The 27,248-nt window shown below is 40.1% G+C and overlaps 1 protein-coding gene across 2 annotated transcripts in view; it reads left to right on the top strand.

Moving 5' to 3' along the window:
* Positions 1 to 27,248, top strand: part of ppfia2 (PTPRF interacting protein alpha 2) — a 72,484-nt gene that overhangs the window by 16,377 nt on the left and 28,859 nt on the right. For both annotated transcript variants that reach the window (XM_053508319.1, XM_053508318.1), the window contains exons 2-13: positions 6,382 to 6,483; positions 14,387 to 14,551; positions 15,644 to 15,718; positions 17,389 to 17,493; positions 20,787 to 21,008; positions 21,175 to 21,321; positions 21,705 to 21,839; positions 22,438 to 22,521; positions 23,136 to 23,267; positions 23,465 to 23,527; positions 25,488 to 25,567; positions 25,801 to 25,936. In XM_053508319.1, coding sequence (XP_053364294.1) covers positions 6,382 to 6,483; positions 14,387 to 14,551; positions 15,644 to 15,718; positions 17,389 to 17,493; positions 20,787 to 21,008; positions 21,175 to 21,321; positions 21,705 to 21,839; positions 22,438 to 22,521; positions 23,136 to 23,267; positions 23,465 to 23,527; positions 25,488 to 25,567; positions 25,801 to 25,936 — 1,446 coding nt within the window. The remainder of the gene's footprint in view (positions 1 to 6,381; positions 6,484 to 14,386; positions 14,552 to 15,643; positions 15,719 to 17,388; positions 17,494 to 20,786; positions 21,009 to 21,174; positions 21,322 to 21,704; positions 21,840 to 22,437; positions 22,522 to 23,135; positions 23,268 to 23,464; positions 23,528 to 25,487; positions 25,568 to 25,800; positions 25,937 to 27,248) is intronic.

Below are 27,248 nucleotides of genomic sequence, written 5' to 3'. Positions count from 1 at the left end.
ATGTGAATGCTGGTGGTTGTTGGTGTTTGATGGAGAATGTCATTGGTGGTTGATGTTCATGGTGTATGGCGGTGTTTGATGGTGTTGGATAAACGCTAAGAGATGATGTCTGTGCAGGTTGCTAATTTTGCTTCTGATTAGTTTTACTTGCATGTTGGTGGTCAATGCTGTAAACATCCTCTCTTCCCACCTGTTTGACGTACAGTATGTTAAGTGTTTGTGAAGTGTTGAATGGGATGTTTATGGACTCCACACTAACAGGTCTTTACCTGAACATTCAGGTGTTACACTGAAACAATTCCAGTCACAAACTCCCTGAGAAATCTCTACTGGTAATCATACAATCAGCATCTGCTTCCTCTCAGATAGTCTCACACACACACACACACACACACACACACTGCAGGTCTTAATTAGCTTAGAATAAATGAATAGGATTTCCATAATGTAAGAATTATGTATAAACACCCTCTGAGAATCAGGAGCGCCATCTAAAGACGTTTTAAATAATGTGTGTAAGTGTGTGTGTGTGTGTTTGTGTGTGTTCATGTGTGTTAGCACAAGTCAGGGATCTATCTAAACACTTCTTCTCAGTGACAGGGAGCTGAAGATAGGGTGGATTCTGAAGTGTTTGTGTGCTGAGTGGTTCTGTTCAACACGCCGCCGGGGGACGGAAACGAAAAGAGAAAGAACCGACAAAAGAACAGAAACCGCGAGAAAACAGCAGGAGAAGTGAAGAGATGAAAAACAACATGCGATGAAATGAAGCAGAAGAAGAAAAGAAAAGATATACAAGAAAAAGAAAATAATCTTCTTAAAGAGAGCAGCAAAGGAAGAGAGAAAGTGAAATGAAGAAGGGGGAAAGAAAGGGAAAAAGATGAAAAGGATTTAACATACAAGGAATATATATATAGAGAGAGATCAATATGAAATGATATGAAAAAAGGAAAGAATGAAGGAAAAAAAAAGAAAATAATTTACAAAATTTAAGGAACAGTGTTAGAGAAATAAAGACAAAAATATAATTGGAAAATAAAATTTGTGAGAAATTAAAACAAAAAATTAAAATAAAATAAAACGTGACTTGAGAAAGAAAGCAAAACAGAAAAGTATTGAACTCCCAGGTTTACATGACAATGTTTGTTTGAATAGTTAACGGTTGCCATAGTAACAGCTATGACCTAAAGCTGATGAGAGCCTGTAAGGAGTCTCCAGTGTCGGTGCTGTGTAACATGAGACACTGGAAGTGACGGTGATTAATCAGGGTTGACACTTGTGACATCACAGAGGATGACCCGAACGCACACACACCCCTGTCCTTTAAACATGTTCGAGTCGCGATCTTAGCTCATCGCTACCTACGGCTCGTCACGACGCGAGACCCCGTAGCCATGTTTGTTCGGTGACTCAGTCGATCACGCTGACTTCAAACACCGAAGCACGGTGTTCATTCTGTTCGCTTGCTGCGTTCAGTGTTCGAGCACGGGGCACGTCTCTTAGCGCGACACCAAAACCCAATCAGCTTCATCCTCCCCCGAGTGCTTTCATCTCCCAGAGTAATTAATGCACCTCTGTTTATACACACACACACACACACACACACACACACACACACACATACAATGTGCTCTAAAGCTCTTTCTCAAGTTTCAGAGGGAGAAAACTCCAACGTGACACCGTCTGTGGGTGGACGATAATACAACTGTCTCCATGGCAACGCAAATCTGCCGCTTCAAGTTAGATGTCGAGTGTTTAAAAGTATAAGTGTGTGCATGTGTGTGTGTGTGTCTGTGTGGAGGAGATAAGATGAAGTTAGACAGCATGGAAGATAAAGATCTCAAGCGCTTCATATTTAGCGCTTAAAGTTTAGCTAATGGTTTGGCATCTCACACACACACAAACACACCTTAATGTGTACTCTAACTTTTTTTAAATTACCCCTCTTTCTTTCTTTCCTTCTTTCTTTCTTTCCTTCGGAGAGATTGAGGCTGAAGAGGTGTTTGGACAGACTCGCCTTTCTGATTTGTTTCTCTAGCAAGTATTTATTGACTGAATCATGAAAAGGTGTGTGTGTGTGTGTGAGAGAGAGTGTGTGGAGGAGTACGGTTCGTTGATTTGCCGATAAACACATTCAATTTCGTCTGCGTGTTTTATATCAGGATGGCAGAGCGAGGTGTGTGTGTGTGTGTGTGTGTGTGTGTGTGTGTGTGTGTAGATATAAGTGTGTTTGGATCATATCTGATTTCTTCTCTCTTTCTCCGAAGTCACACATTGCCCATTAACACACACTGATGAATACACACACGTATTCCATGAGGCTTTGCAGGGAATAAAGTCAGTGTAAAGTTCAGACTAAAGCAACATGGAACAGGATTTATATCTCTGACCTTTATGATCCCTTTCTCTCTCTCTCTCTCTCTCTGTAGATATGTAAATATGGATGTATAGAAGGAGTGAAAGGATGAATGTTAATGAGAGATTAGGAGTTAAAGAGAGAAAGAAAACGACAGACAGAAATGTCTTTAATTTCGAAAGAGAAAGAATAAATAAGGACAGAAAGAAAGGCAAAGAAAGAAAATTATGAAAGGTAAAGAAGGAAGTAACAAAAATGGAAAAAAAGAAAGAATCAACAAAAGAATGATAGAAAGACAGGCAAAAAGAAAAAGAAAAAAGAAAAAAGAAATAAAGGAAAGAAGTAAAACAACGAAGGAAAGGAAAAGAAAAAAGAAAGAAAGAAAACGAAAGGACAAATGGGCAGAAAAAATAAAAAACACGAAGCCAAAAGAAAATACTTTGTTTTTATATAGGACAGAAATAAAGAACAAAAGAATAAATGACAGTGTCCAGGCTCAAGGTGGTAGTGCAATGAGACTGTGTGTGTGTGAGAGAGAGACATGTGGTGTAAGCGTCTGTAGCTGCGTACTACAGAGATTATCTCAGACGCTATATGTGTAACATGGAGTGAACACTGTCTGTGTGTGTGTGAGGGTGTGTGTGCTTTACTAGCTTGCTGTAACACATCTGCATCTCCAGGTTCAGTTGAATACACACCTGGTTTGTACGCCAGTGTAATGATATCAGATTCCTCTATCTGGGCGTGTCATCACTCTCAGACCACAGGAGCTCACTTAGAGTGTCTCCTTCGTCCTTCCTCCTGTCTGCATCCAGGTTGAACATGTTGTAATCACAGCATCTCTTATTTTCTCTCTGACACATCTCCAGCTTTCATCTCTCCCCTAATCAACACATTTTAATTAGCACTCTGCACATGGATCAGTGACGAGGCCATCTTGTGGCTTACATTGTTATCCTTCTACACGTAATGCTTAATATTTACTTTCCCTAAATAAAAAGTGTGAGACCGAGTGCACAAACAGCATAGCTTTATTTCTTTATGTTGCAGATGCTCTGCATTTCTGCTAGAAATGCTCTAAATCGAGGCCCCAAGTGGCGCAGTGGTAAAGTGCTCGCCCTATCATCTTGCTGGTTCGATCCCTGGGTGATGCTGTAACCTCTCGCAGCCGGAGGTCTAAAGAGCTGATTGGCCGAGCTCTCTCAGGGGGGAGGGATGAGAAGTACTTTGTGTTCCCACATTAATCACGCCTCTACAGGCAATCAGGGGCGTCTGTAAGCTCGCTCAAGCGGAAGGAGCGGATAGCGCTGTCCTCCGAGCTTATTGGACGAGCCCCCAACAGTGCGTGAGCGAACAGTTCTCAAGTGCACTTGGCTGGCGTTACGTGGTTCGGAGGAAACACGTGATAGTCTTTGGCCCTCTCGAATGAGTGGTTGTAGTAGCCTTAGTGTGGGAGAAATTGGACACGACTAAATTAGAAAGAAAATGGGAAAAAAAATCCCCCCCAAAAAAGAAATGTTCAGAATTATGCAATGCTCATGACATCTCTGTAATTACTTCTAAAGGTTTTTTTTTCTTTCTCTGAAAGAACCCCTAAACAAACTTTTTTTAAATAAGATTTCAAGAATACTTCAAGAAATGACAAAACATTTGTTCATATTTGTTCTATCCTAGCTCACCCAACAATGAGGAACTCACTCGAAATGTGTGTCGCGTCACAACTTGGGCTTGGAAAACGCCTTGTGTCAGACTGGATCTCATCAAGCCATCTGATAATGCAGCGAGACAGTATTCCCGTCCCTCCTGGCTGGCTCGCCACAAGTTTGATTTAGTTCTAGTATGCAGTCCTGGCATGGAGAAGGAAAAAATGGGAAAATTATGGCACTGTAATTAATCTTTTAGAAAAATTGTTCTCAATAATCCTTTTTGGTCACCATGACTCTGCCATAAAATGCTATTTAAAAAACTGCTCTTGTCCTTATTCAAAAACAAGGCCACTAAAATATTTTGCTATGCTGCACCTTCTGAACTGTACGTTCACTCTCTTGTGGTGAATAAGATAAGAGACATGTGAGCTATGGAGAAATATGATGCAAAACATGATATGATACAATTACATGGTTGTTCAACACATTTTAATTTGTGTCACATTTTAACACTTTTACATTTTAAAAGTTTTTAAACAAAAAATATTTTTTTATTAATTATCAACATCCATACTTTAAACAGTTCCATTATGAACAAAGACACACAATGCAGACAATCAGAAATCAGAGAACAATCCAGTTGCAATACATTGCTGAGGATATTTCAGCACATGTTTCTTCAGTAGCTGTGGTTTTTAAGTAGCTTTAAACCCTGAATTAACTTCCAACTAAACCTTATGTCTCTTCAGTTCTGCATCATCACTGTATCATCCCTCTTATCCTTCTCTATAATCATTGGAGACTGGGCTTTTGGATATGAGGCGTCATATGGTCAGGTTCTGGTCCAATTACTGAGCCATCATTAATCTAACACTGCAGTATAGGTAGGATAAAATCAATATCTGTGTTATTGAGTTATGATAAACTCAACAACATCCTTCTCTCAGGGGACACAGTGTTTTCTTTTGGCCTTTATTTTCTTCTTATCTAACACTGCTCTCTTACCTCTTAACAAACCATTTAAGTGGTAAGGTTTGGGGTAAAGTTCTTGCAGTATCACCTACCTGGCTCACTATACTAATTTAAAGAAAAATATTTTATATTCTTTTTAAACAATGGGGCAGTAAGATAATGTCAGTTTTTGTTTCCTCATCTTTCATCAATGTGCACATAATTAATTATTGCATTTTTATGTCATTATTTATGCTGAACTCAATCATATCCATATGTGTGTTGTTCTTACATGGAATTCAACCTTGTGTCATTAGGTAGAAGTGGGGGCTAGTTGGACTTGAATTGGTAAACAGTTTAGATCTGATCGGAGCTTTATAAAGCCTTTTAAGATGCAGAATTGGGATTTCTCTATTGTCACTCCTGGCTGGCTCGCCACTTTACACTGTAATGTAGAAAACATCATTCTGCGATTTAAGAATTTGTAAATGACCTTTCGATTGATGTTTGTAAATCTCAGATATTGAAACTGTCTGTAGCAGTATTACTGCAGACTTGTGAATATATGTAGCATATAAGTATTTAAAAGAATTTTTATACCATTCGTGGTTTTTCTATTTCTACAAATTTACGTTTGGTGTGAGTACATACAGTGATTGGTATAAGCAATCCTACAAAGATAGCATGTAGATATTCAAACAAAAATTTTGGTTCAGTTATATAAGATGTATTTTATATAAAGATAAAATAATTAATTATATATTCATGTTAATTATTATATGTCTTATTTTCTAGCAGAGCTTTATGTTAACAGCTTTATTTGTGCCATAGACTTTAAACAGATTTAAATAAACACATGCTTCTTTGTCCTAACCTCATCAAGTATCATGATGTATCTAGATTACAATATTGATATATTGTTACACTTCCCGGTTCAAGTCTCCACTACCTGTTGTATTTAGATTTTTTTCAATAAATACTACATATTTAGTGTAAAGCGACTGTTTGAAGCTAATTAAAATGTGCTGGAGGGTGTGTGTGTGCCTCTGTGTCTATGTGTTAGGGAGGAGGGAGATGTAGAGGGTAATGTGCAGTAAGGCCAGTGTCCTCAGCTGTGTGAACACACCCGTGGGTTTATAGGAAATTGTGTGATCGAGACATACTGATTGAAGTTGTCAATGAGACATACTGCTCTAATTGGTCTCAGGTTCTGTGATATTTACATATGTTTCCATTTGATTGTGTGTGTGTGTGTGTGTGTGTGTGTGTGTCTCCATGAGAGCTTAAGTGAATCTTGCTTATCCAGTAAAATTGTATCTGGTCCTGAATGTACGAGAAAAATGTATGTTTATAGTCATCCATATTTTTGAGTTGGCTTGAGGAAACAGCTTAAAAATTAACACCATGATATTCTATTTTTTTCATGTTCAGGAGTTTGCAGCCCTGACGAAAGAGCTGAATGCCTGTCGAGAACAGCTGCTAGAGAAAGAGGAGGAGATCTCAGAGCTCAAGGCAGAGAGGAACAACACCAGGGTGAGTGGATGGGATTCTCCATTGTTACCATATGAAGAGTAATTAGCTAAAGGTGAAATTAGCATGGTGGCTATTGTAGGTGTGGTTTTTAAAAAAATCAAGGCCAGCTTACCAGCAGCGCAGCACTGAGAATTAAAGCTAAACTGTCAGGAAGGTGGGGAAAGCAGGTCTGATTGGTTATAATGGTGTTGGGAGCAGGAACTGGGGTCTGATTGGTTATAATGGTGTTGGGGTAGGAACTGGGGTCTGATTGGTTATAATTGTGTTGGGGCAGGAACTGGGATCTGATTGGTTATAATGGTGTTGGGAGCAGGAACTGGGGTCTGATTGGTTATAATGGTGTCTGGAGCAGGAACTGGGGTCTGATTGGTTATAATGGTGTTGGGAGCAGGAACAGGGGTCTGAATGGTTATAATGGTGTTGGGGCAGGAACTGGGGTCTAATTGGTTTTAATGGTGTTGGGGCAGGAACTGGGGTCTGATTTGTTATAATGTTGTTGAGACCAAGAAATGGGGTCTGATTGGTTATATTGTTATTGAGACCAGAAACTGGGGTCTGATAGGTTATAATGTTGTTGAGAGCAGTAACAGGGGTCTGATTGGTTATAATTGTGCTGGGAGTAGAACTGAGATCTGATTAGTTATAATAGTGCTGGAAGTAGAACTGGGGTTTGATTGGTTATAATGGTGTTGGGGGCAGGAACTGGGGTCTGAATGGTTATAATGGTGTTGGGGAAGGTAACTGGAATCTGATTTGTTATAATGGTAGTGGGAGCAGGAACTGGGGTCTGATTGGTTATTATGTTGGTGGGAGCAGGTAATAGGGTCTGATTGTTACAGTTACAGTTTTTTTTTTCGAAATGAAAATTAAATTTCTTATGTGAAATATGACAGTTGATATGTTTAAATTTAACCAAATATGTAGAAATTTAGGAATTTATTAGGTTAGGTCAAAGCCAGTAACATGAAAAATGTTCTCAAATAATCTGACAAAAAGAATAAATAAATGTAAATAAATTATGTTGTCTGTGAAGCTATCAGGACATAAACTTATTGTAATGATGGCTTCGGTTTAGGGGTGTGATACAAATGCCCATGCTGTCTCAGAGATGTCTGAACTCACCTCCGGGAGACAGTGTGGGAGAGAATTTATTCTCACCTCATTTTCACCTCCAGGCCTGCACAGCTCCCCTCGGGGCTTGGCTGAGTAAGGCGCGCTAACGTTCCTGCCACAATTCAATTAAACACAACTTCTCACTACAGCGGGCATGCACCGATAAAATTCAGGACATAAAGTTACATAGCTGTAGAGCCTCACAGCTGCAAGGAGGCGACAGAGCACTAATAAGACCAGACAGAGAAGAGAATAAAGTCCTGCTTTAACGAGCTGAGTGTTAATCGTGAGGAGATGAGGCAGCGTTCCTGTAATAAGAAAAAAACCTATCATAAAACACATTTATGCTCATTTGCTAGCAAGTGCACTGTTGTTCAATGAACCACAAACATTTTGTTAATGTTAGCATAGATCATGTGTGCCTGGTTAGGGATAATGCAGGGTCACTGTTAATCACTGATGTGCATGATAGCTGATTCATAATCCAATCAAAAAGAAAATAAAACACATTTTTATTTGCTAATAACTATATGTGTTGTTTAACTCAAATGTTGTCTTTAAGCCAAGAAGCCCCTCATGCTTTGAGGATAACATAACTAACAAAATTAGCAGCACTGGTTTAGCGCTGTGCACACTTAACACAACAACATTATACTGTATAGAGTTGGGCAGGAGTTGTGATTTTAGACAGTAGTGGTGTAAAGGAATTTAACCATGCTAGTACAAAATGCAATTTTGGGCTTTATTCCCAAGTAAAAACGTTATATAACACTATAAAACTGTATATAAACAGTTCACTTGTTCAAACGTCTTTTTATGTGCATAAAGTTTACTTTTAATCACTTAAACTCTTCTCTTTATCTTGCTCATTCTGTGTTTTCTACTGTTGCCAGATCCCACTGACAAAATTTCACCTAGACAGCTCTGAAAACCTGATTGGTTAGATTAAAAGCCCATGGGTTAAGCATTCATTTAAGACGATGGGCTAAAATTTGGTGTTGTTTTGTTCTGATAGTAATATAATGTAAAAAAAATTATTAACTTCCCATTTATTGTTGCACTAAAAAATGATCCGATCTGTGGGTTTGGTAGTAGGGTAAAATGGATAACCTGACCGAAAACCAAGTACACTCGAAACTGCCCCTTATTACATTTACATGTTCCTATTAATTATTTGGAAGATGCTTTTTAACCCAAACAGATTATAAATAATACAGAAAACAATCTTCACAGAGAGCTGAGCAGAAGAACTGAACTTACGCTGAGTGCTTATTGAGAAATGTAACTCTGAATAGCTGCCTTGAGGAAATGCTAATGCACCACCAGAGCGTTTAAATTGGAAGAGGTCACAAAAGCCTGCGTTATTAGAAAATGCTAGCTCTGTATCACAATGACGGTGCTCTCCATGTACCCTTGTGATCTACGGTGCTTGGAAAATGAGCAAATTACTCAACTTTGGAGCGGTATTTCCAGTTAAAGTACACCTCAGGCGCTGCTAAGAAGCTCGTTATGTTTAAACCTAGCATTTCTTCATGTCCCCAGGTCGAAGTCTTTGTTTATTCAGTTGATCATGTTTTTAGAGAACTTTGACGCAGAGACCCCAGGACCCCAAACCTCATGCTAGTGAAGCTGTACTCAGCAGATACTAGTGATAATTTTTTAACATAGTGCTGATTATACTGTATTTATAAAATTTTTATTGTGAATGTGCACACACTGTAATCTGTTAATTCTACACATACTAGTGTAAAGGGTATAGTTTTGTGTTTCGAATGCCATGTTGATGACATCACATAACATACTGCTAACGTGATCTGATTTCCAAATGTACAGGGTGGGCCATTTATATGGATACACCTTAATAAAATGGGAAGGGTTGGTGATATTAACTTCCTGTTTGTGGCACATTAGTATATGTAAGAAGGAAAACTTTTCAAGATGGGTGGTGACCATGGTGGCCATTTTGAAGTCGGCCATTTTGGATCCAACTTTTGTTTTTTTAATAGGAAGAGGGTCATGTGACACATCAAACTTATTGGAAATTTCACAAGAAAAACAATGGTGTAAAAACTTAACTTTATTTTTTCATGAGTTATTTACAAGTTTCTGACCACTTATAAAGCAGTTATTAGCAGTTTGCTAACTGTAGCATGGAAAATGGCTGGTCTCGCATGGTGTCTTGCATTGAAATCTGCTGCAATGACCCGGTTACTGCGTTCACCAGACATCAACACACAATTTCTATCTGCTCCTCATGTGTCATTAGTAGGTAAACTACGTTAAAACCAAGCACACCATTGTTTTTCTTGTGCAATTCCCAATAAGTTTGATGTGTCACATGACCCTCTTCCTATTAAAAAAAACAAAAGTTGGATCCAAAATGGCCGACTTCAAAATGGCCACCATGGGCACCACCCAACTTGAAAAGTTTTCCCCCTCATATATACTAATGTGCCACAAACAGGAAGTTAATATCACCAACCATTCCCATTTTATTAAGGTGTATCCATATAAATGGCCCACCCTGTATATTAAAATATTTTAGTGACTAGAAACTCTAATTAAGTTATTAATTTAGTTATTAAGACATTAATTTAAAAAAATTCTAGTTTCCATAGGAAATATAACAATAAAATACAACAAGGATGTAAAAGTGGTGAGAAGCTGTAGCCTTAATCTGTGTGTACTCTCATAAGGAAATATAAATAAAATATAACATTAAATATATAAAATATTTGCAATATTTTGCAATAAGAGTAAATTAAGATTCTTTGTTAGCCTGAAAAATTAGCAAATATCACTGGGGACAGGTAGTCTAGGCAGCTAATAAAAAATAGCTAATACAGCTAATTAGCAGCAGAACCTCACTTGCATTAGTCCGCGCCATAATTTCAATCAATAGTCTCCGAATAACAATTGACTGTCCTCCAGCTAGGGAGCTGACAGATTTTTATAAAGTGACATTTCATCCTGGTGCAAAAATTTGCACCTCCTCACCTGTTTGTGTTAGTTTCAGCATCAGTATTACAATAGCTGTGAATGATGCTAGCTGCACTGAAACGGATGATGGAGATGAAGAGGAGGATCAGACAGAGAGGCTCCTTTCACTTCTCCTGTTCTCCTCCTGTCACCCTCACTAGGGTTAAAACCTTACTCATTCTGTTCCCCCTCACTCCTGTTCTCCTCCTATTCCCCCTCCTCTTGTTCTCTCCCAGTTCTCCTGTTCCCCTCACTTCTCCTCTTCTCTTCTTGGTATTTCTTACTTCTTCTGTTCCTCCTCACTTCTCCTGTTGTCCCTCCTGTTCCTATTTACCCCTTTTGTTTTTCCTTACTCATCTGTTCTCCTGCTGTTCCCCCTCACCCCGCTGTTCCCCCTTACCCTTCTGTTTTTCCCTCACTCCTTCTGTTCTTGTCCTGTTCCCCCTCACTTCCCCTCTTCCCTGCACTCCCCCTGTTCTCTCTCACTCCTTCTGTTGCCCCTCACTCCTCCTATTCTTTCACTCCTACTGTTCCTCATCACTTCTTCTGTTTCTCCTCACTTCTCCTCTTCCTCTCACTCCTTCTGTTGCCCCACTCCTCCTATTCTCTTACTCCCCCTGTTCCCTTTCACTATTCCTGTTCTCATCCTGTTTCCCCTCACTCCTCCTATTCTCTTACTCCTCCCATTCTCTTTCACTCCTACAGTTCTTTCTTACTCCTTCTGTTCCCCCTTACCCCTCCTGTTCCCTCTCACTATTCCTGTTCTCATCCTGTTCCCCTCACTCTTCCTGTTCCCTCTCACTCATACAGTTCTTTCTCACTCCTCCTGTTCCCACTTACCCATCCTGTTCCCATTCACTCCCCCTGTTTCCTTTAACCATTTCTGTTCTCATCCTGGTACCCCTCACTCCTCCTATTCTCTTACTCCTCCCATTCTCTTTCACTCCTACAGTTCTTTCTCACTCCTCCTGTTTCCCCTTACTCCTCCTGTTCCCTCTCACTCCTACAGTTCTTTCTCACTCCTCCTGTTCCCACTTACCCCTCCTGTTCCCTCTCACTTCCCCTGTTCCCTTTCACCATTTCTGTTCTCATCCTGGTACCCCTCACTCCTCCTATTCTCTTACTCCTCCCATTCTCTGTCACTCCTACAGTTCTTTCTCACTCCTCCTGTTCCCACTTACCCCTCCTGTTCCCTCTCACTCCCCCTGTTCCCTTTCACTATTCCTGTTCTCATTCTGTTCCCCCTCACTCCTTCTATTCTCTTACTCCTCCTGTTCCCCTTTCACTCCTACAGTTCTTTCTCACTTCTCCTGTTCCCACTTACCCCTCCTATTCTCTTACTCCTCCAGTTCTCTTTCACTCCTACAGTTCTTTCTCACTCCTCCTGTTCCCCCTTAACCCTCCTGTTCCCTCTCACTCCCCCTGTTCCCTTTCACTATTCTTGTTCTCATCCTGTTCCCCCTTACTCCTCCTATTCTCTTACTCCTCCTGTTCCCTCTCACTCCTACAGTTCTTTCTCACTCCTCCTGTTCCCACTTACCCCTCCTGTTCCCTCTCACTCCCCCTGTTCCCTTTAACTATTTCTGTTCTCATTCTGTTCCCCCTCACTCCTTCTATTCTCTTACTCCTCCAGTTCTCTTTCACTCCTCCAGTTCTTTCTCACTCCTCCTGTTACCCCTTAACCCTCCTGTTACCTCTCACTCCCCCTGTTCCCTTTTACTATTCCTGTTATCATCCTGTTCCCCCTCACTCTTTTTATTTTCTTACTCCCCCTGTTCCCTCTCATTCCCACAGTTCTTTCTCACTCCTCCTGTTCCCCCTTACTCCTCCTGTTCCCTCTCACTCCTACAGTTCTTTCTCACCCCTCCTGTTCCCACTTACCCCCTTCTGTTCCCTCTCACTCCCCCTGTTCCCTTTCACTATTCCTGTTCTCATCCTGTTCTCCCTTACTCCTCCTATTCTCTTACTCCTCCTGTTACCCTTTCACTCCTACAGTTCTTTCTCACTCCTCCTATTTCCCCTTACTCCTCCTGTTCCCTCTCACTCCTACAGTTCTTTCTCACTCCTCCTGTTCCCACTTACCCCTCCTGTTCCCTCTCACTCCCCCTGTTCCCTTTCACTATTCCTGTTCTCATCCTGTTCCCCCTCACTCCTCCTATTCTCTTACTCCTCATGTTTCCCATCACTCCTCCTATTCTCTTACTTCTCTTGTTCCCTCTCACTCCTACAGTTCTTTCTCACTCCTTTTGTTCCCCCTTACCTCTCTTGTTACCTCTCACTCCCCCTGTTCCCTTTTACTATTCCTGTTCTCATCCTGTTCCCCCTCACTCTCTCTGTTCCTCTCTGTCCATGTTTTGGACATTTGCAAACATACTTTTGGTTATGTTCTGAACTTTGTATCTTTACAGACTTTCAAGCATTTTCTTTAAGGTAATATAACAAATGTATTTTTGTTTGGTTTATGATTTATGAGATTTTAATGTTGCAGGCTAATTTCAGAACTTTAAGAAGTACTTGTAGAGTTGTTGCAACTTTTTCCAAAATTCACTACATTTGAAAAATCCCAGGAAAAGCCACTGTAAGCAGTTTAAGGCAGCACTTTTGGGTAATTTATGCCACTTTAATAACGTTCATGTAAATAGTAAGTGTTAGATACTTCTAAGTAATTTAGTGTACTAACAGTAGCACTTGGGGTTATTGTTGACATTTTCTCCAAAATATCAGTAATATTAGGCATAGCACAGAGGTCGACATTGTTGTACTTTTCTCCTTTGTGTTTATTGCAGGCTCTTAAACCAACTAGGTGCATACTACCACCTGCTGTATTGGAGCATGTAGATGTGCAAGTGTACTCAGGAAACAATATTAATAATGCAAAAGCTTGCCAGTGGGAGAGAGAGGTGGGGAAGGAGTCCCACCTGGGCATGGGTGAGACCAGAGAGAGAGCAGTTGTATCTGGCCACAGGGTATAAACAGATGGGGAGGAGTTGTACCCGAGCATGGGGGAATGGAGCGGAGCAGTTATACCCATACACAAGCAAGAACTGAGGGGGGGACCAGTCATAGCACAATCATACCCAAGCACGGGAAAAAATTGGGGGAGTATTCGTGTCAAGAACTAACCTGAGGTGACCAGAAGACGTAGCTTTAGCGGTTAGCCCTGTGTAGCGTGACTGGTAAACCCAAACGCGGAGTGACACGAATAGGCAGGATAATCACGCTGTTTAGTCTAAGGACTCTCACGGAAAAGACACAATCTAACCCGCGTCCTATAAATACACACTCAGTAAGAAAGCTAAGCCAAGAAAGTGAGTACTCACAGTTTGATGACCGTAACCGAGGCGACATCGGGCAACTCAATGACTGAGCGTTGTACTGTGGTTTGTTTACTCCTTTTATACTTCCTGGTTTGCGACCGCAATACTTCCGGGTCCTAGTGCCGGTCGCGTCTTGAGTGTGCATGACAATTCGGACACAGTGAAGAACAGAGAGGTCAGACTTGGTCAGTCATACTTGGGCAATATGATCGCAGCCTTTATGTCTTGGGATCGCAGCGTTTGTGTCTTGTTTCAGCCTTGTTAGTATCTTGGGCATGTTTTTCTTGCTTTTTATTGTGTATTTCTAGTAATGTTTCTCTAATGAATGATTTAGAGAATAATTTTAAGTAGCGGTGATATATATTTATTACTTTGGAAAGTTGATCTGCAGTAAGTTACAGTTCCTTAAATGCTGCATTATGATGATGAGATGCCACTGCTAATGACAGTGGGTATATGTGTGGGGCTGTGTGTGTATATGTGTGTGTTCTCAGCTGCTACTGGAGCATTTGGAGTGTCTGGTGTCTCGTCACGAGCGCTCCCTCAGGATGACAGTGGTGAAGCGCCAGGCTCAGTCTCCATCAGGGGTCTCCAGCGAGGTGGAAGTTCTCAAAGCTCTCAAATCCCTGTTTGAGCATCACAAAGCTCTGGATGAAAAGGTAAAGCTGGGCCCTGAACGTTCCTCCAGACAGGTTTCATTACAATGTATGCCGAGACATGTGCATAGAGGAGCAGGCGGAAAAACACACACACTCATATAGAATGTTAATGAAGTGTAGTTATGATTCAGCACACATTCTAATATTCACGTAGTTGGATATCGCTGAAAAAGGATTTTTGAGATATAATAAATCACATTTCATAAGATTATGTGCTTTTGTGTCACTTTTTGATGATCATGAACTCCATCCAAGCTGTCTTTTCTTCTTCATCATTTGAGGTGTCAGTAGATTTACAGAGATTTAAGCTTTACTGGAATTTAGGTTACGTTAAAAGATTTTTTTTGAAGAGTTATAGAAATTATTTTAGGAATGTCTAGGAATTGGACAATTAGGGATTTTAATTTTTTTAGATTTGTAAAGCTCTATCAGTGAGTATTTATTACCTGATATTTCACACCCACATCTCTGTTGTTGTAATACAGTGTTCCTGCTCACACTGACTTCTCCCTCCTCCTTCCTGTGGATTCTTAGCTTCAACCCATGAGTGAAGGAGCATCAGAGAGGAAGCGAATATGATATAAAAAGCTCTGATAAAAATAGCAAGCTGTGAAAGATTGAAACAGAGAGAAATTAAGTTATCAGTTCTGGTTAGTGAAGTTTTTGTTTGTTAATGAGTGATGAGGTTTTGGTGTTGTAATAGAAGAAACCCCTTAACAACAACAACAACAACAACAACAACAACAACAACAACAGCAGCAGCAACAACTACAGCAGGCAGATGTTTGAAACATTTGCTGGAGAATGTTGTGTGAACAGATGCGACATGTGGCTGAAACACCGCTGCAGAAGTCCACAACACCGCAGCACACAGTACTCCTTAAGCCTTGGTCCAGATGTGCAGCATGGTGCAGGAGCGGGACATCCTGCTGTTACTGAAACACATTTCATACCCAATTCAAAAGAAAATGTACCTAATGCTAAGCTCAGTGTAACTGTAAGTAGTGGATAATGTACATCATGTGACTTACTGAACCGCTGTCCTGCTTTATGTACCTTAATGTAAAGTTTTATACTTCTGTGTGTCTGTAGGTAAGAGAGAGACTACGCGTGTCACTCGAGAGAGTCTCAGCGTTGGAGGAGGAGCTAACTGCTGCCAATCAAGAGGTAAGAAGTAATTAGATCACATTGTGTTCATTGATGTCATGTGTAAGGTATTAGTCTCAGTGAAGGAGGTGTGGCCTGTGTGTGTGTCCTGTCAGTGTCAGTGGAGGGGGCGTGGCCTCTATGTCTGTCAGACTCAGTGAAGGAGGCGTGGCCTTTGTGTCTGTCAGGCTCAGTGAAGGAGGCGTGCCCTCAGTGTGGTCCTGTCAATGTCAGTAAAGAAGGCGTGGCCTCAGTGTGTCAGTTTTAATGAAAGAGGCGTGGCCTTAGTGTGGTCCTGTCAGGCTCAGTCAAGAGGGCGTTGCTTCTGTGTGTGTTCTCTGTGTCTGTCAGGCTCAGTAAAAGAGGCGTGGCCTCTGAGTGTTAGTATCAGTTAAAGGAGGGGTGGCCTCTGTGTGTGTCCTGTCAATGTCAGTAAAGGAGGCGTGGCCTCTGTGTGTCAGGCTCAGTGAAGGAGGCATGGCCTCAGTGTGTCAGTTTCAGTGAAAGAGGCGTGGCCTCAGTGTGTGTCCTGTCAGGCTTAATGACCGAAGTGGCCTCTGTGTGTTTTAGGCTCAGTTAAGATGGACGTGGCATCTGTGTGTCCTGTCTGTCTCAGTGAAGGGGGCGTGGCCTCTGTGTGTGTCCCATCAATGCCAGTAAAGAGGGCGTGGCCTCTGAGTGTGTCAGGCTAAGTGAAGTAGGCGTGGCCTCTGAGTGTGTCAGGCTAAGTGAAGGAGGCGTGGCCTCTGAGTGTGTCAGGCTAAGTGTAGGAGGCGTGGCCTCTGAGTGTGTCAGGCTAAGTGAAGGAGGCGTGGCCTCTGAGTGTGTCAGGCTAAGTGAAGGAGGCGTGGCCTCTGAGTGTGTCAGGCTAAGTAAAGGAGGCGTGGCCTCTGAGTGTGTCAGGCTAAGTGAAGGAGGCGTGGCCTCGGAAGGTTTCATCAGTTTCTCTTTTCTTTGTCTTTATTCCTTCTATTTTGGTCTTTGCGTTTTTCTAAGCTTTGTCTTTTTTTTTTCCCTATTTTGTGCTTTTCTGCTATTTTCTTTCCCTTTTATTATTTTGTCCCTTTTTTCTCTCTCTCTCTCTGACAGGACACACACACACACACACATAGCATCCCCCCTAAACTTCACATGGGAGCAGAATAATCCCCCTATGCCCTTTATCCTGATGAGTGGAAGCTTTGTGTGTGTGTGTGTGTGTGTGTGTGAGTGAGAGAGAGAGAGAGAGAGAGCGAGCGTGTGTGTGTGTGTGTGTGTGTGTGTGTGAGTGAAACAGAACCAGGTTTTTTAGCAGCACAGTAAGTTGCTGTCAGTAGAAACACATGCTGGTGGACGTGGTGTATATATTCGGGACAGTTTCACACATTCTCATCCTAAAGCACATTAAACTTCAGACTACAGGACACTTACACTTTTGTAGCGCATCACTGCTTGTGTGTGCAGGAGACATCACTCAGCTCTGTGGTTACAGTTATCACTTAAACACTTGATATTATCACCAACACCATGAGTGTGTGTTTAACAACAACAGTGTGTAAGGGCTAAAAAACACGTTATCCAACGTCGTCCAAGGAGGTTTTAATACCGTTACACACATTGTGTTAGTTAGTGTTAATGTCTGCTGTCCAGTTCTGTTATTTTTACTCGTGTATCTTTTCTGTGAATCCGTTTCTTTATTCTCGTTCCTGCAGATTGTGGCCTTAAGGGAACAGAATGCACACATTCAGAGAAAAGTGGTGTCCGGTGAAGCAGCTGAGGATCTGCTCGAAGGAGACGCACAAAAAGTCCACGGCAAGGTGTGTGTCAACACTCAACACTGGCACACAACTTCAGCAAACACCATCAAATATCACCATTATCCATCAAACACCAACATTCACTATCAAACACTGACATGTTCCATAGAAAATTCAAGACTCAAAGGACCTCATTAATCCTAGAGGGAAATTGCTTAACACCATCATTCACCATCAAACACTCATATTTACCATCAGACACCAGCGTTTACCATCAAACACTGACATTTTCTATTATTCGCTATCATTCAACATCAAACACCTTCATTCAGCTCAATAAAATTTTATTTATATAGTGTTTTTAACTATGGTAATTGTCACAAAGCAGCTTTCCATAATCAAAAAGAAGAAAACAAACAGAAATTCATCAGTGACATTTATCATCAAACACCATCAAACACTGACATTTACCATTAAACACCATCTTTCACCATCAAGCACTAACATTTTCCATCATTTACCATCTAACACCATAATTCTCCATTAAACACCGACATTAACCATCAACCACTGACATTATCTATCGAACACTGACATTATCTATCGAACACTGACATTCTCCATTAAACACCAATGTTCACAATATTTTCTTGCAAAAACAACATTGAGTATTTAAACTGATTTAAGCCACATGATGGACCGGAATGAAGGAGGTCATAAGGGGTCAAGGCAGAAAAATTGCAAGTGAGAATATTGTAATAGTTGAGTAATAACACTCATGTGACAGTCAGCTGCTCTTGTGTTCTTACAACAACCTCAATAATGAATTCAGACTCCCTCAACAGAACATAACAAAAAAAAAAAAACAATTTTATTTAAGAATGTTCTGCTAAAAATAATAATTTAACACAACAATGTATTAATCCCAGAGCTGCACTCTGCTGGGAGAGAATGGAGGCGGATGGGTTTGGAAACGACAGTCTTAACCTCAGAGTGAAGAGAAGCGCTCATACTCAGAGGAGATTACTGAGACATCTCAAAGTTTAGCCATTAACAACCAAGGGAGAGGAGAGAGGGAGAGGAGAGGGAGAGAAGAGAGAGAGGAGAGAGAGAGAGGGAGAGGAGAGAGGGAGAGAGAGAGGGAGAGGAGAGAGAGAGGGAGGGGGAGAGAGAGGGGGAGAGAGGGAGGGGGAGAGAAGGAAAGGGAAAGAGAGAGGGAGGGAGAGAGAGAGGAGAAAGGGAAGGAGGGAGGAAGAGAGAAGGAGAGGAGAGAGAAGGAAAGGAAAGAGAGGGAGACAGAGTGAGGGAGAGAGAGAAGTAGAGGAGAGAGAGAGAGAGAGACAGGGTGAGAGGCGGAAGAGACTAAATTAGTGCTGTTACACAGATGGATGGAGATGAATGATTTTCTGCCTCACACACTCCAAAAATAAAACGTCAGAGTGAGTGAACGAAAGAGAAAGAGAAGGAGACACATTTATACCTCATTCTCCTGCTTACAGATGAATGAATTATCAACGATAAACTGCTTTAACATTCCTAATGTAACACCAACATTAACTGTTAAAACACAGACATTCTTCATCAAACACCAGAATTTAACATTAAATATGAAACAAAAATCTTCTGGATGAACATAAAAAACACCAATATTTAAAAATGACCACCATCAAATATTAGTACCCTCTTCTGAACACTGACATTCTAAATTAAACGAGAATTTTACAACTAACACCAAACTGGCCTGATCAAACACCAGAGTTTTCTATTAAACACTAACACTCTCACACTATCGAACATTAGCATTCTCAATCAAAACACCCAACACCCAAACACCAGCACTCTCAATCAAACACCAAACACACAAACACCAGCATTCTCAATCAAACACACAAACACCAGCATTCTTAATCAAACACCAAAGACACAAACACCAGCACTCTCAATCGAACACCAGCATTCTCAATTAAACACCAAACACACAAACACCAGCATTCTTAAATACCAATAGTTCTAAGCAAGCACCAACAATTTTAAACACAAACACCAACACTTTTAAACTCCAACACTCATAATAAAATTTATTTAAAAAAAACACAAACACTTTTAGACACAAACACTGGAACATAAACACATTTTAAAATGCCAACCCTCTCAAACACAAACACCAACGTTTTTAAACAAAGACCAACACTCTCATACATCAACAATTTTAAACATCAACATCCTCAAACACCAACACTCTCAACCAAACACCAATACCCTCAAACACCAACACTCTCAAACACCAACACTCTCAAATATTAACACCTCAAACACCAAAACACTTAACCAAACACCAACACACTTAAACACCAACACCCTTAAACACCAACACCCTCAAACACCAACACCCTTAAACACCAACACCCTCAACCAAACATTAATATCCTCAAACATCAACACCTTCAAACAACAACACTCTTAACCAAACATCAATACCCTCAATCACAAACACCCTCAAACACCAACATTCTCTACCACCCACACTTAAACATAGACAAGCACCAACATTCTCAAACACTAAAACTCTCAAACAAACACCAGCAGTCTCAAATAAAAAAAAAAAAAAACCCATCCAAACCCCCCACATAGATCTGCATCAATAAATACACAACACAGCAAGGCCTACAAACATGGGCACAGAGACCAACATCTTTCGAGGCTCTAATTGCTCTGACTACTAACAACACCTGGACTCAATTACACACGCACACATACACACACAGTGTTTGGGTGGGTTGCTGAGTGTTGAGTCAGTGTGTGCAGTGTTTAATTTCAGCTCTGCTGTCTCTGAGCTGTCTGTTCCTTTGCTCTGAATCATACTGTGGTGCTAATTATAGCATTGGTGTGGAAATGCTGCAGTTTTCAGTGTGACAGTGTGTGTGTGTGTGTGTGTGTGTGTGTGTGCGCGCGCGCGTGCGTGTGTGTGTGTGTTCACTGAATATGCATCAGTATAAAGCTGCATTAGAATAAATATATAAATGTTATGTGGCTGATTAATGACAGTAATAGTCTGGTAGATTCCTTTTATTAACATAAATCTGATTTAATAATACAAAAACACCCACATGAGTAAACCTTAGTGCAAAGTAAGAAACCAACAAATTTGCTTGTGATTAACTTGTATTTTACTTTAGGTAAATAAACACTAATAAAAATCTATATGTTAAACGTACAGTATTCGTAAAAGTGACTGTCTATAATTTAGCTGTTAGTTAAAAACTTTTTAAATTTAGGTTTAATATTTTATTGTACTTAATTATAAACATGTTTATTACTTAATAAAGTCATTAAAAGTGTGTGTGTGTGTGTAGCGCTTGTCAAACGGCTCGATGGAGTCCGGAGACGAGGCGAGTCAGGTGGTGGAGCTGCAGGAGCTCCTGGAGAAGCAGAACTACGAGCTGACCCAGATGAAGGAGAGGATGTCGTCTCTGGCGTCTCGCGTGTCCGAGGTGGAGCAGGAGCTGGAGACGGCGCGGAAAGACCTCATCAAGAGCGAAGAGATGAACACCAAATACCAGAGAGACATCAAAGAGGTGACAGTGTTTACAGGGCTGTGCGGTCTGTGTTAATCACCGTAGCCTTTGTGTACGTCTCTGTGATGTCCGTGTGTACGTCACCATGATGTCCAACTAACATGATATAACAGAAGAATGCTGATGGTGATAATGATTATGATAATGATGGTGTGTGTGTGTCTAGGCCATGTGCCAGAAGGAGGACATGGAGGAGAGGATCGTGACTCTGGAGAAGCGTTACCTCAGTGCTCAGAGAGAGTCCACGTCGCTGCACGACATCAGTGACAAGCTGGAGAATGAACTGGCCAATAAGGAGGCTTTTCTCCGGCAGGTAACACACCTGAGAGTCAAGACACACCTCTCGACTTAAACACACCTGGGAGGAAACTGAGAGTAAACACACCCGAGAGTCACCACCCCTTTGAGTGAATACACACCTGAGTTTACTCATCAGGATGTAATTCATTTTTATTAATTTCATCTCTACGTGTCCCTAACACACACACACACACACACACACTCCTTGTTGTGAACTGAATTGCTAGTAATAAAAAGGGAATTAGAGAGCAGAAGGAGGAAATGAAGTGATGAAGTGTACTCCAGAAATAAGTGGCTTTGCTTCATTACCCTGATAAACAGGTGGAAATTAACAGTGTTCTACAAGTCCTGAAGAGCCATGAGTCATTCTGCTCTGTGTCTGTGTGTGTGTTTCAGATGGAGGAGAAGAACAGACAGCTGCAGGAGAGGCTGGAGTTGGCTGAGCAGAAGCTGCAGCAGACGATGAGGAAAGCAGAAACTCTACCGGAGGTGGAGGCAGAACTCGCACAGAGAATAGCAGCGCTCACTAAGGTAACACACACACACACACACACACACAATATAAACTATAAGTATACCTTTTCCTGAAAAACCCAGAACTTGTTACTGAAACCACCAGCATCATGAAGACCAAAAACAAGTCCAGGATAAAGTTCTGTAAAGTTCTACCCAAGTATTTGTGGAGCCTCTTGTGAACTTCATCTCATAGTATCTGAGCTGCAGATCTCTCAAGCTTCTTCAGAGATATCTTCAGTCCATAAGTGATAAGACCTGAAGAAGCTAGCATCCACAATAAAGGTTGGTCATAGATTACCTGAATTAGGATTTATACAGTATAAGGCATTTTATTTTTATTTAAGGTGAAGCCTAACATTTAGTCTGATGATAACTGTTTCCATAGAAGCAGGCAATGTTGCAGGTCACCCAACTATGCATTATTCTGGAAAAAAAAAAAACACATTGTTCGCGTCATATTAGTCAAATTTGAACATTTTTAAATCCATGTTTATAAGGCCGACTTGGCAGTCTGGTGTTACGCGGCAGGGAACAACAGCCTGAGGGCATCTCCACAATGGCTGCTGAGTGCACAGGTTTTATGTTTTTCTTTTGTGTTGTTTTCCTTTAACAGGCAGAGGAAAGACACGGCAGTATTGAGGAACGAATGAGGCATCTGGAGGGACAGCTGGAGGAGAAAAACCAGGAACTTTTACGGGTGTGTAACATCTTATACATTTAATGCATCTTTAGAGTGTAACTTAGCACTGGACCAGCATTTAGCACTTATACACTATAACTTTAAACCATTAACATTAAAACCAGCTAGGTTTTTGGTTCCCCTTGTGTCATCCGGTCTAATCCCACATAAAAGCTAATGCAGCATAAACCACTGAAAACTCAGCGCTGCCCTGGTGGCACAAGGGGACCCCAAAACCTAGCTGGTTTTAATGTTAATGGTTTAAAAGGTATTGCGAATTGTAGTTAAGTTATGCACACATCAAATTAGCTAAATAGCATTCAATAATGAATAAAATGTCTATGTTAATTTTGTTACTAATATGAAATACATGTTTATAGAATTATGTTAATGTGATGCTAACACCTTGACGGGTTTTACATAACTTGTAAAAAAAATGAATAAAAGCAAACTTTAGAATGTTTCTGTACCTACTCCTAAACTTTATGCTAAAACGAATGAAATCTGCAAATATATCAATTTAAGGCAAAACATTGCACAAAATATTAGCTACTTAGCCATTAGCCTCGACTGAGGACAAAGCGTGTTTTCTGCCTTTAGCCAATAATAATGGACCATTTCATTTGTTTCAGGCTCGTCAGAGAGAGAAGATGAACGAAGAGCACAACAAGCGCTTATCAGACACAGTCGATCGTCTCCTCACTGAATCGAACGAGAGATTACAGCTCCATCTAAAGGAGAGGATGGCTGCACTGGAGGAGAAGGTATGTTTTAAATTAGTTAATAATAAACTTAGCATTTATGATTAGATTTTATTACATTTTGTTTGGAATATGTTAGCAAAACAGAAATCTCTCACTATCCATTCGCAACCCCAATATGCCATCCTTCTTCCACACCATTGCACCTCAGTGTTATTGCAGATTGTTCCAATTAAAATGAACTGTATTTTTTTCTCCAGAATGTATTAATACAAGATTCAGATAATTACAGGAAGCAGCTGGAAGACTCCATTCACGAAAAGGTATGTCCTTAGTTCATGCATTGTTTACTTGTCCATACGTCATTCACTGCTTGTTTATTAGTGTCTTTACAGTACCCTTGCTTCTCCGTAATTTACTGTAATTAGCTGTATATCAACAGCTGAAAGATAAAATCATCCTCAAGTACAAAAAAAAGCAATTAAAATATCAGCATAAAAGATTTCTGTGTTAAACACTGCTGTCTAAAAGCCTCTTTTATGCTGTGCATGGTCATTACATTATGTACAGAAAAACAGAACTTTTTCTTTAAATAAACACAAATTTACACTTTACAGAAGATTGTAAATTATATTATATGTGAATTATATTATATGATATTATAAATAAAAATGATATACAGTGGTACCTCGGATTACGAGCATAATTCGTTCAGGAAGCGAGCTCGTATTCCAAAACACGTGTAAACCAAATTTAATTTTCCCAAGGGAAATAATGGAAACCTCAATTATTCGTTCTACAGCCCCAAAAAATAAATACATAAAAATAATTAATACAAAATATAAAGTAAAAATAAAACAAATTAACCTGTACTTTACCTTAAAAAAATTTATAGATTAGTTAATTTATAGATAAGTGTTTCTGTTTGCAGGGTGTGTGTGTAAAATGTGCGTGCGCACACACACACACACACACACACACACACTGCTGTAAAGTAAAACAACAACAACAACAAAAAACAAATTAAACAGCTCCTTACCTTTGAAAACTGCCAAATGCCTAAATGTAAATGTAAAACAATCGCAACAGAGAAGAGTTTGTGTGTTTGTTTGGCAACCTGAGAGAAGGGGGGCTGAAGGGGGGCTCGCTCGCGTTTACAGCCCCTTTCTCTCAGGTTGCCAAACAAACACACAAACTCTTCTCTGTCACGACTGTTTTTAAAGTTGAGGAGCTGTTTAATTTTTTGTTGTTGTTGTTGTTGTTTTACTTTACAGCAGTGATCCTGTTAGTATACACTCACGCGAGTGTGACTAGAGATGTTCCTTGCTAAAAAATGGTCTCTCCGTTAATGTGTGTGTGCGCACGCACATTACACACACACACACAGTGTGAGAAAAACTGTTGGCTCACCTGTGATGATGTGACTGCTCGGTGTCAAAACAAGAAGCACATGCGTGAAACATGATACTTGGTGCTCGTAAACTAAGACAATGCTCGTTTTACAAGTCAAAAATGATTAAAAATCGTTGCTCGTCTTGCGGAACACTCGTAAACCGTGTTACTCGTAATCCGAGGTTCCACTGTATACCGCAATACTGTGTTTGAGTTTAATGCAAAAATAAAAATATAATAGTTAAACCATTTCGAATGTCTATCTTACAGAATGTAATGTAGGATGTAACAATTACTGTTTCTAAAACTGTTCTTGGTGGTTACTGTTATGTTCTGGTAAAAGATTTGACATTTTTCTCCATAAAGGGTGAGCATAAAGTCTTTCCCTGCATTCAAACACATATTTACTATTGCATCTGTTGTTTTTGTCTTTGAAGTTTACACAATGACACAACTTCCATGTTTTTACCTACCTAGCATAGTTTTTTACGCTATAACTGTATGTTATCAGAGAAGGATGATGCTCAGCCTGTACATTGCTCTGAAATACTATACCAAAGTGAAATGTGTTTCTCCATTGTTTTTAAACCAAAATTAAATTCCGCCCAAAGTGAAATGCAGGAAAATGAATGGTGCTCACAATGTTTATGAGGCACATGTGGCATGCGTCTCATTCAGAGAATTTTGTATAAATAATGGATGTAATTATGTAACAAATATATAACAAATATATTAGGATTAAGAGCTTCATGGTCTTTATCGCAGTGTGATGGCGCTTTAGGAACCAAAGATATACCAGCTAGTAATATTCATAATTTGTAGAATTATGACTATTGATGTAATTTTATTTGTTGTTTTTGTTGTTGTGTGTTTTTGAATGTGTCTGTGTAGTCCCAGTTAGCAGAAGAGATGGACAAAATGAGGGTTGAACTCGATCAGTTCAGAATTAGGGTGGAGCCAACACTGTCACGGTGGGACATATCAAATTTTTATTTTGCTTTAAAAATTTTATTTGTCATGTACACAACTGTATAATTATGAACTGTATGATGTGCTATTTGGAATATAATATATTAACTGTATGATATACCAAATATATAAATGAACTGTGTGATATGCAGTTAAATGCTTATATGACAAACAAGTTCATATATAACAAGCAAAGCAAAATGTGTAAACAGTGTGTGTGCACGTATGTTGTCAGGTCTCACCTGGATGGCTCCTCGGATCTGCGTTACTCTCTTGGTTCTCTTGCTGAGTCTCAATCTGATTATCGATCCACTAAAGTCATGCACCGAACGAGAAGAGGACGCGTGGGGCTACGCCGAGACGAACCAAAGGTGTATAGACACACACAGAGAACATTTTGTCTTGTTCCAGGCACCGTATCTGCAGTTTCTTGCCTTATAATTACTGTAGCCAATCTGATATTCTGAATAAGGTATGTTGAAACCCACTGCATTAATGATATTTCAGCATTAGGTTTAATAAAATGTTCTGCTAAACTTTGGACAATGCTTAAATATTGTCCTTTATAAATTTCAGAAACACTGCTGCTAAGCAACCAAAGAGATATATAGACTATAAACGGACAAGGCTAAGACCTTAGCGAAGTCAGCTAGCTGTTCTCCTGACGAAGCATAAACAACAAGCGAACAATACAAAGTACTGGAACCTAATCGTCAGATGTGTTTAAACAATTTGTGGCTAAAATTATGCTTCCTGTAGATGTAATGGATCTACAGTGAAACTTTGGATTGCGAGTAACGCGATTTGCGAGCGTTCCGCAAGAGGAGCAAAGATTTTTACTTAGAAAAAGAGCAAGTCTTAGTTTACGAGTACCGAGTATCATGTATCACGCATGTGGTTCCTGTTTTGACGCTGAGCATCACGTGATCACAACTGAGACAACTGATCACAACAAGAGTTTTTCTCTCTTGTGCTGTGGAATTGTGGGTAATCGTCTCCCCTGCTCATTTCTTACTGTTATAATCAACATCCGTGCACTGTTTACTATAACACTGTGACCACGTGTGTGTGCATAAAACATACTTTATTTCGTGTCTGTATGTGTGTACAGCGCGCGTGTAAAGCAAAAGCAAGTCTCAACAGAGAGGTTAAAATCCACTTTTTCTCTTTGTATCAGCCTGCTCTATGTGCTCAGCCTGCTCACACACACACACACACACACACACACACACACACACTCTTTCTCTCTGCTCTACACAAAAACACTGCTCTGTCGCGATTCTTTTCAAAGGTAAAGTGCAGGTTAATTTATTTTATTTTTACTTTACAGCAGTGATTCCGTTAGTGTGTCACTCAATCAAGTGTCATTCGAGAGGTTTCCTGTTTATTTTTCTGATAAAACAGTGTTTCTATGTATTTATTTTTTGGGCTGTGGAACGAATATTTTGAGTTACTATTACTTCTTATGGGGAAATTCGGTTTGGTTTACAAGAGTTTTGAAATATGAGCCGCTTCCAGAACAAATTATGCTCATAATCCAAGGTTCCACTGTAATTATTTTACACAGACAATGTAAAAACACTGTAACATTGTACATGAGGTATACATAAAAATAATGGTTCATACAGCTAGCATGCAGCTAATTATTTTACACAGTGTAAAGGTAAAGCATTTAGTAATATA

This window comes from Clarias gariepinus, chromosome 12 (genome assembly GCF_024256425.1).
Source record: "Clarias gariepinus isolate MV-2021 ecotype Netherlands chromosome 12, CGAR_prim_01v2, whole genome shotgun sequence".
Taxonomy (NCBI): domain Eukaryota; kingdom Metazoa; phylum Chordata; class Actinopteri; order Siluriformes; family Clariidae; genus Clarias; species Clarias gariepinus.
The sequence above is the reverse complement of the archived record's forward strand: the minus strand, read 5'-3'. Positions and strand labels throughout refer to the sequence as shown.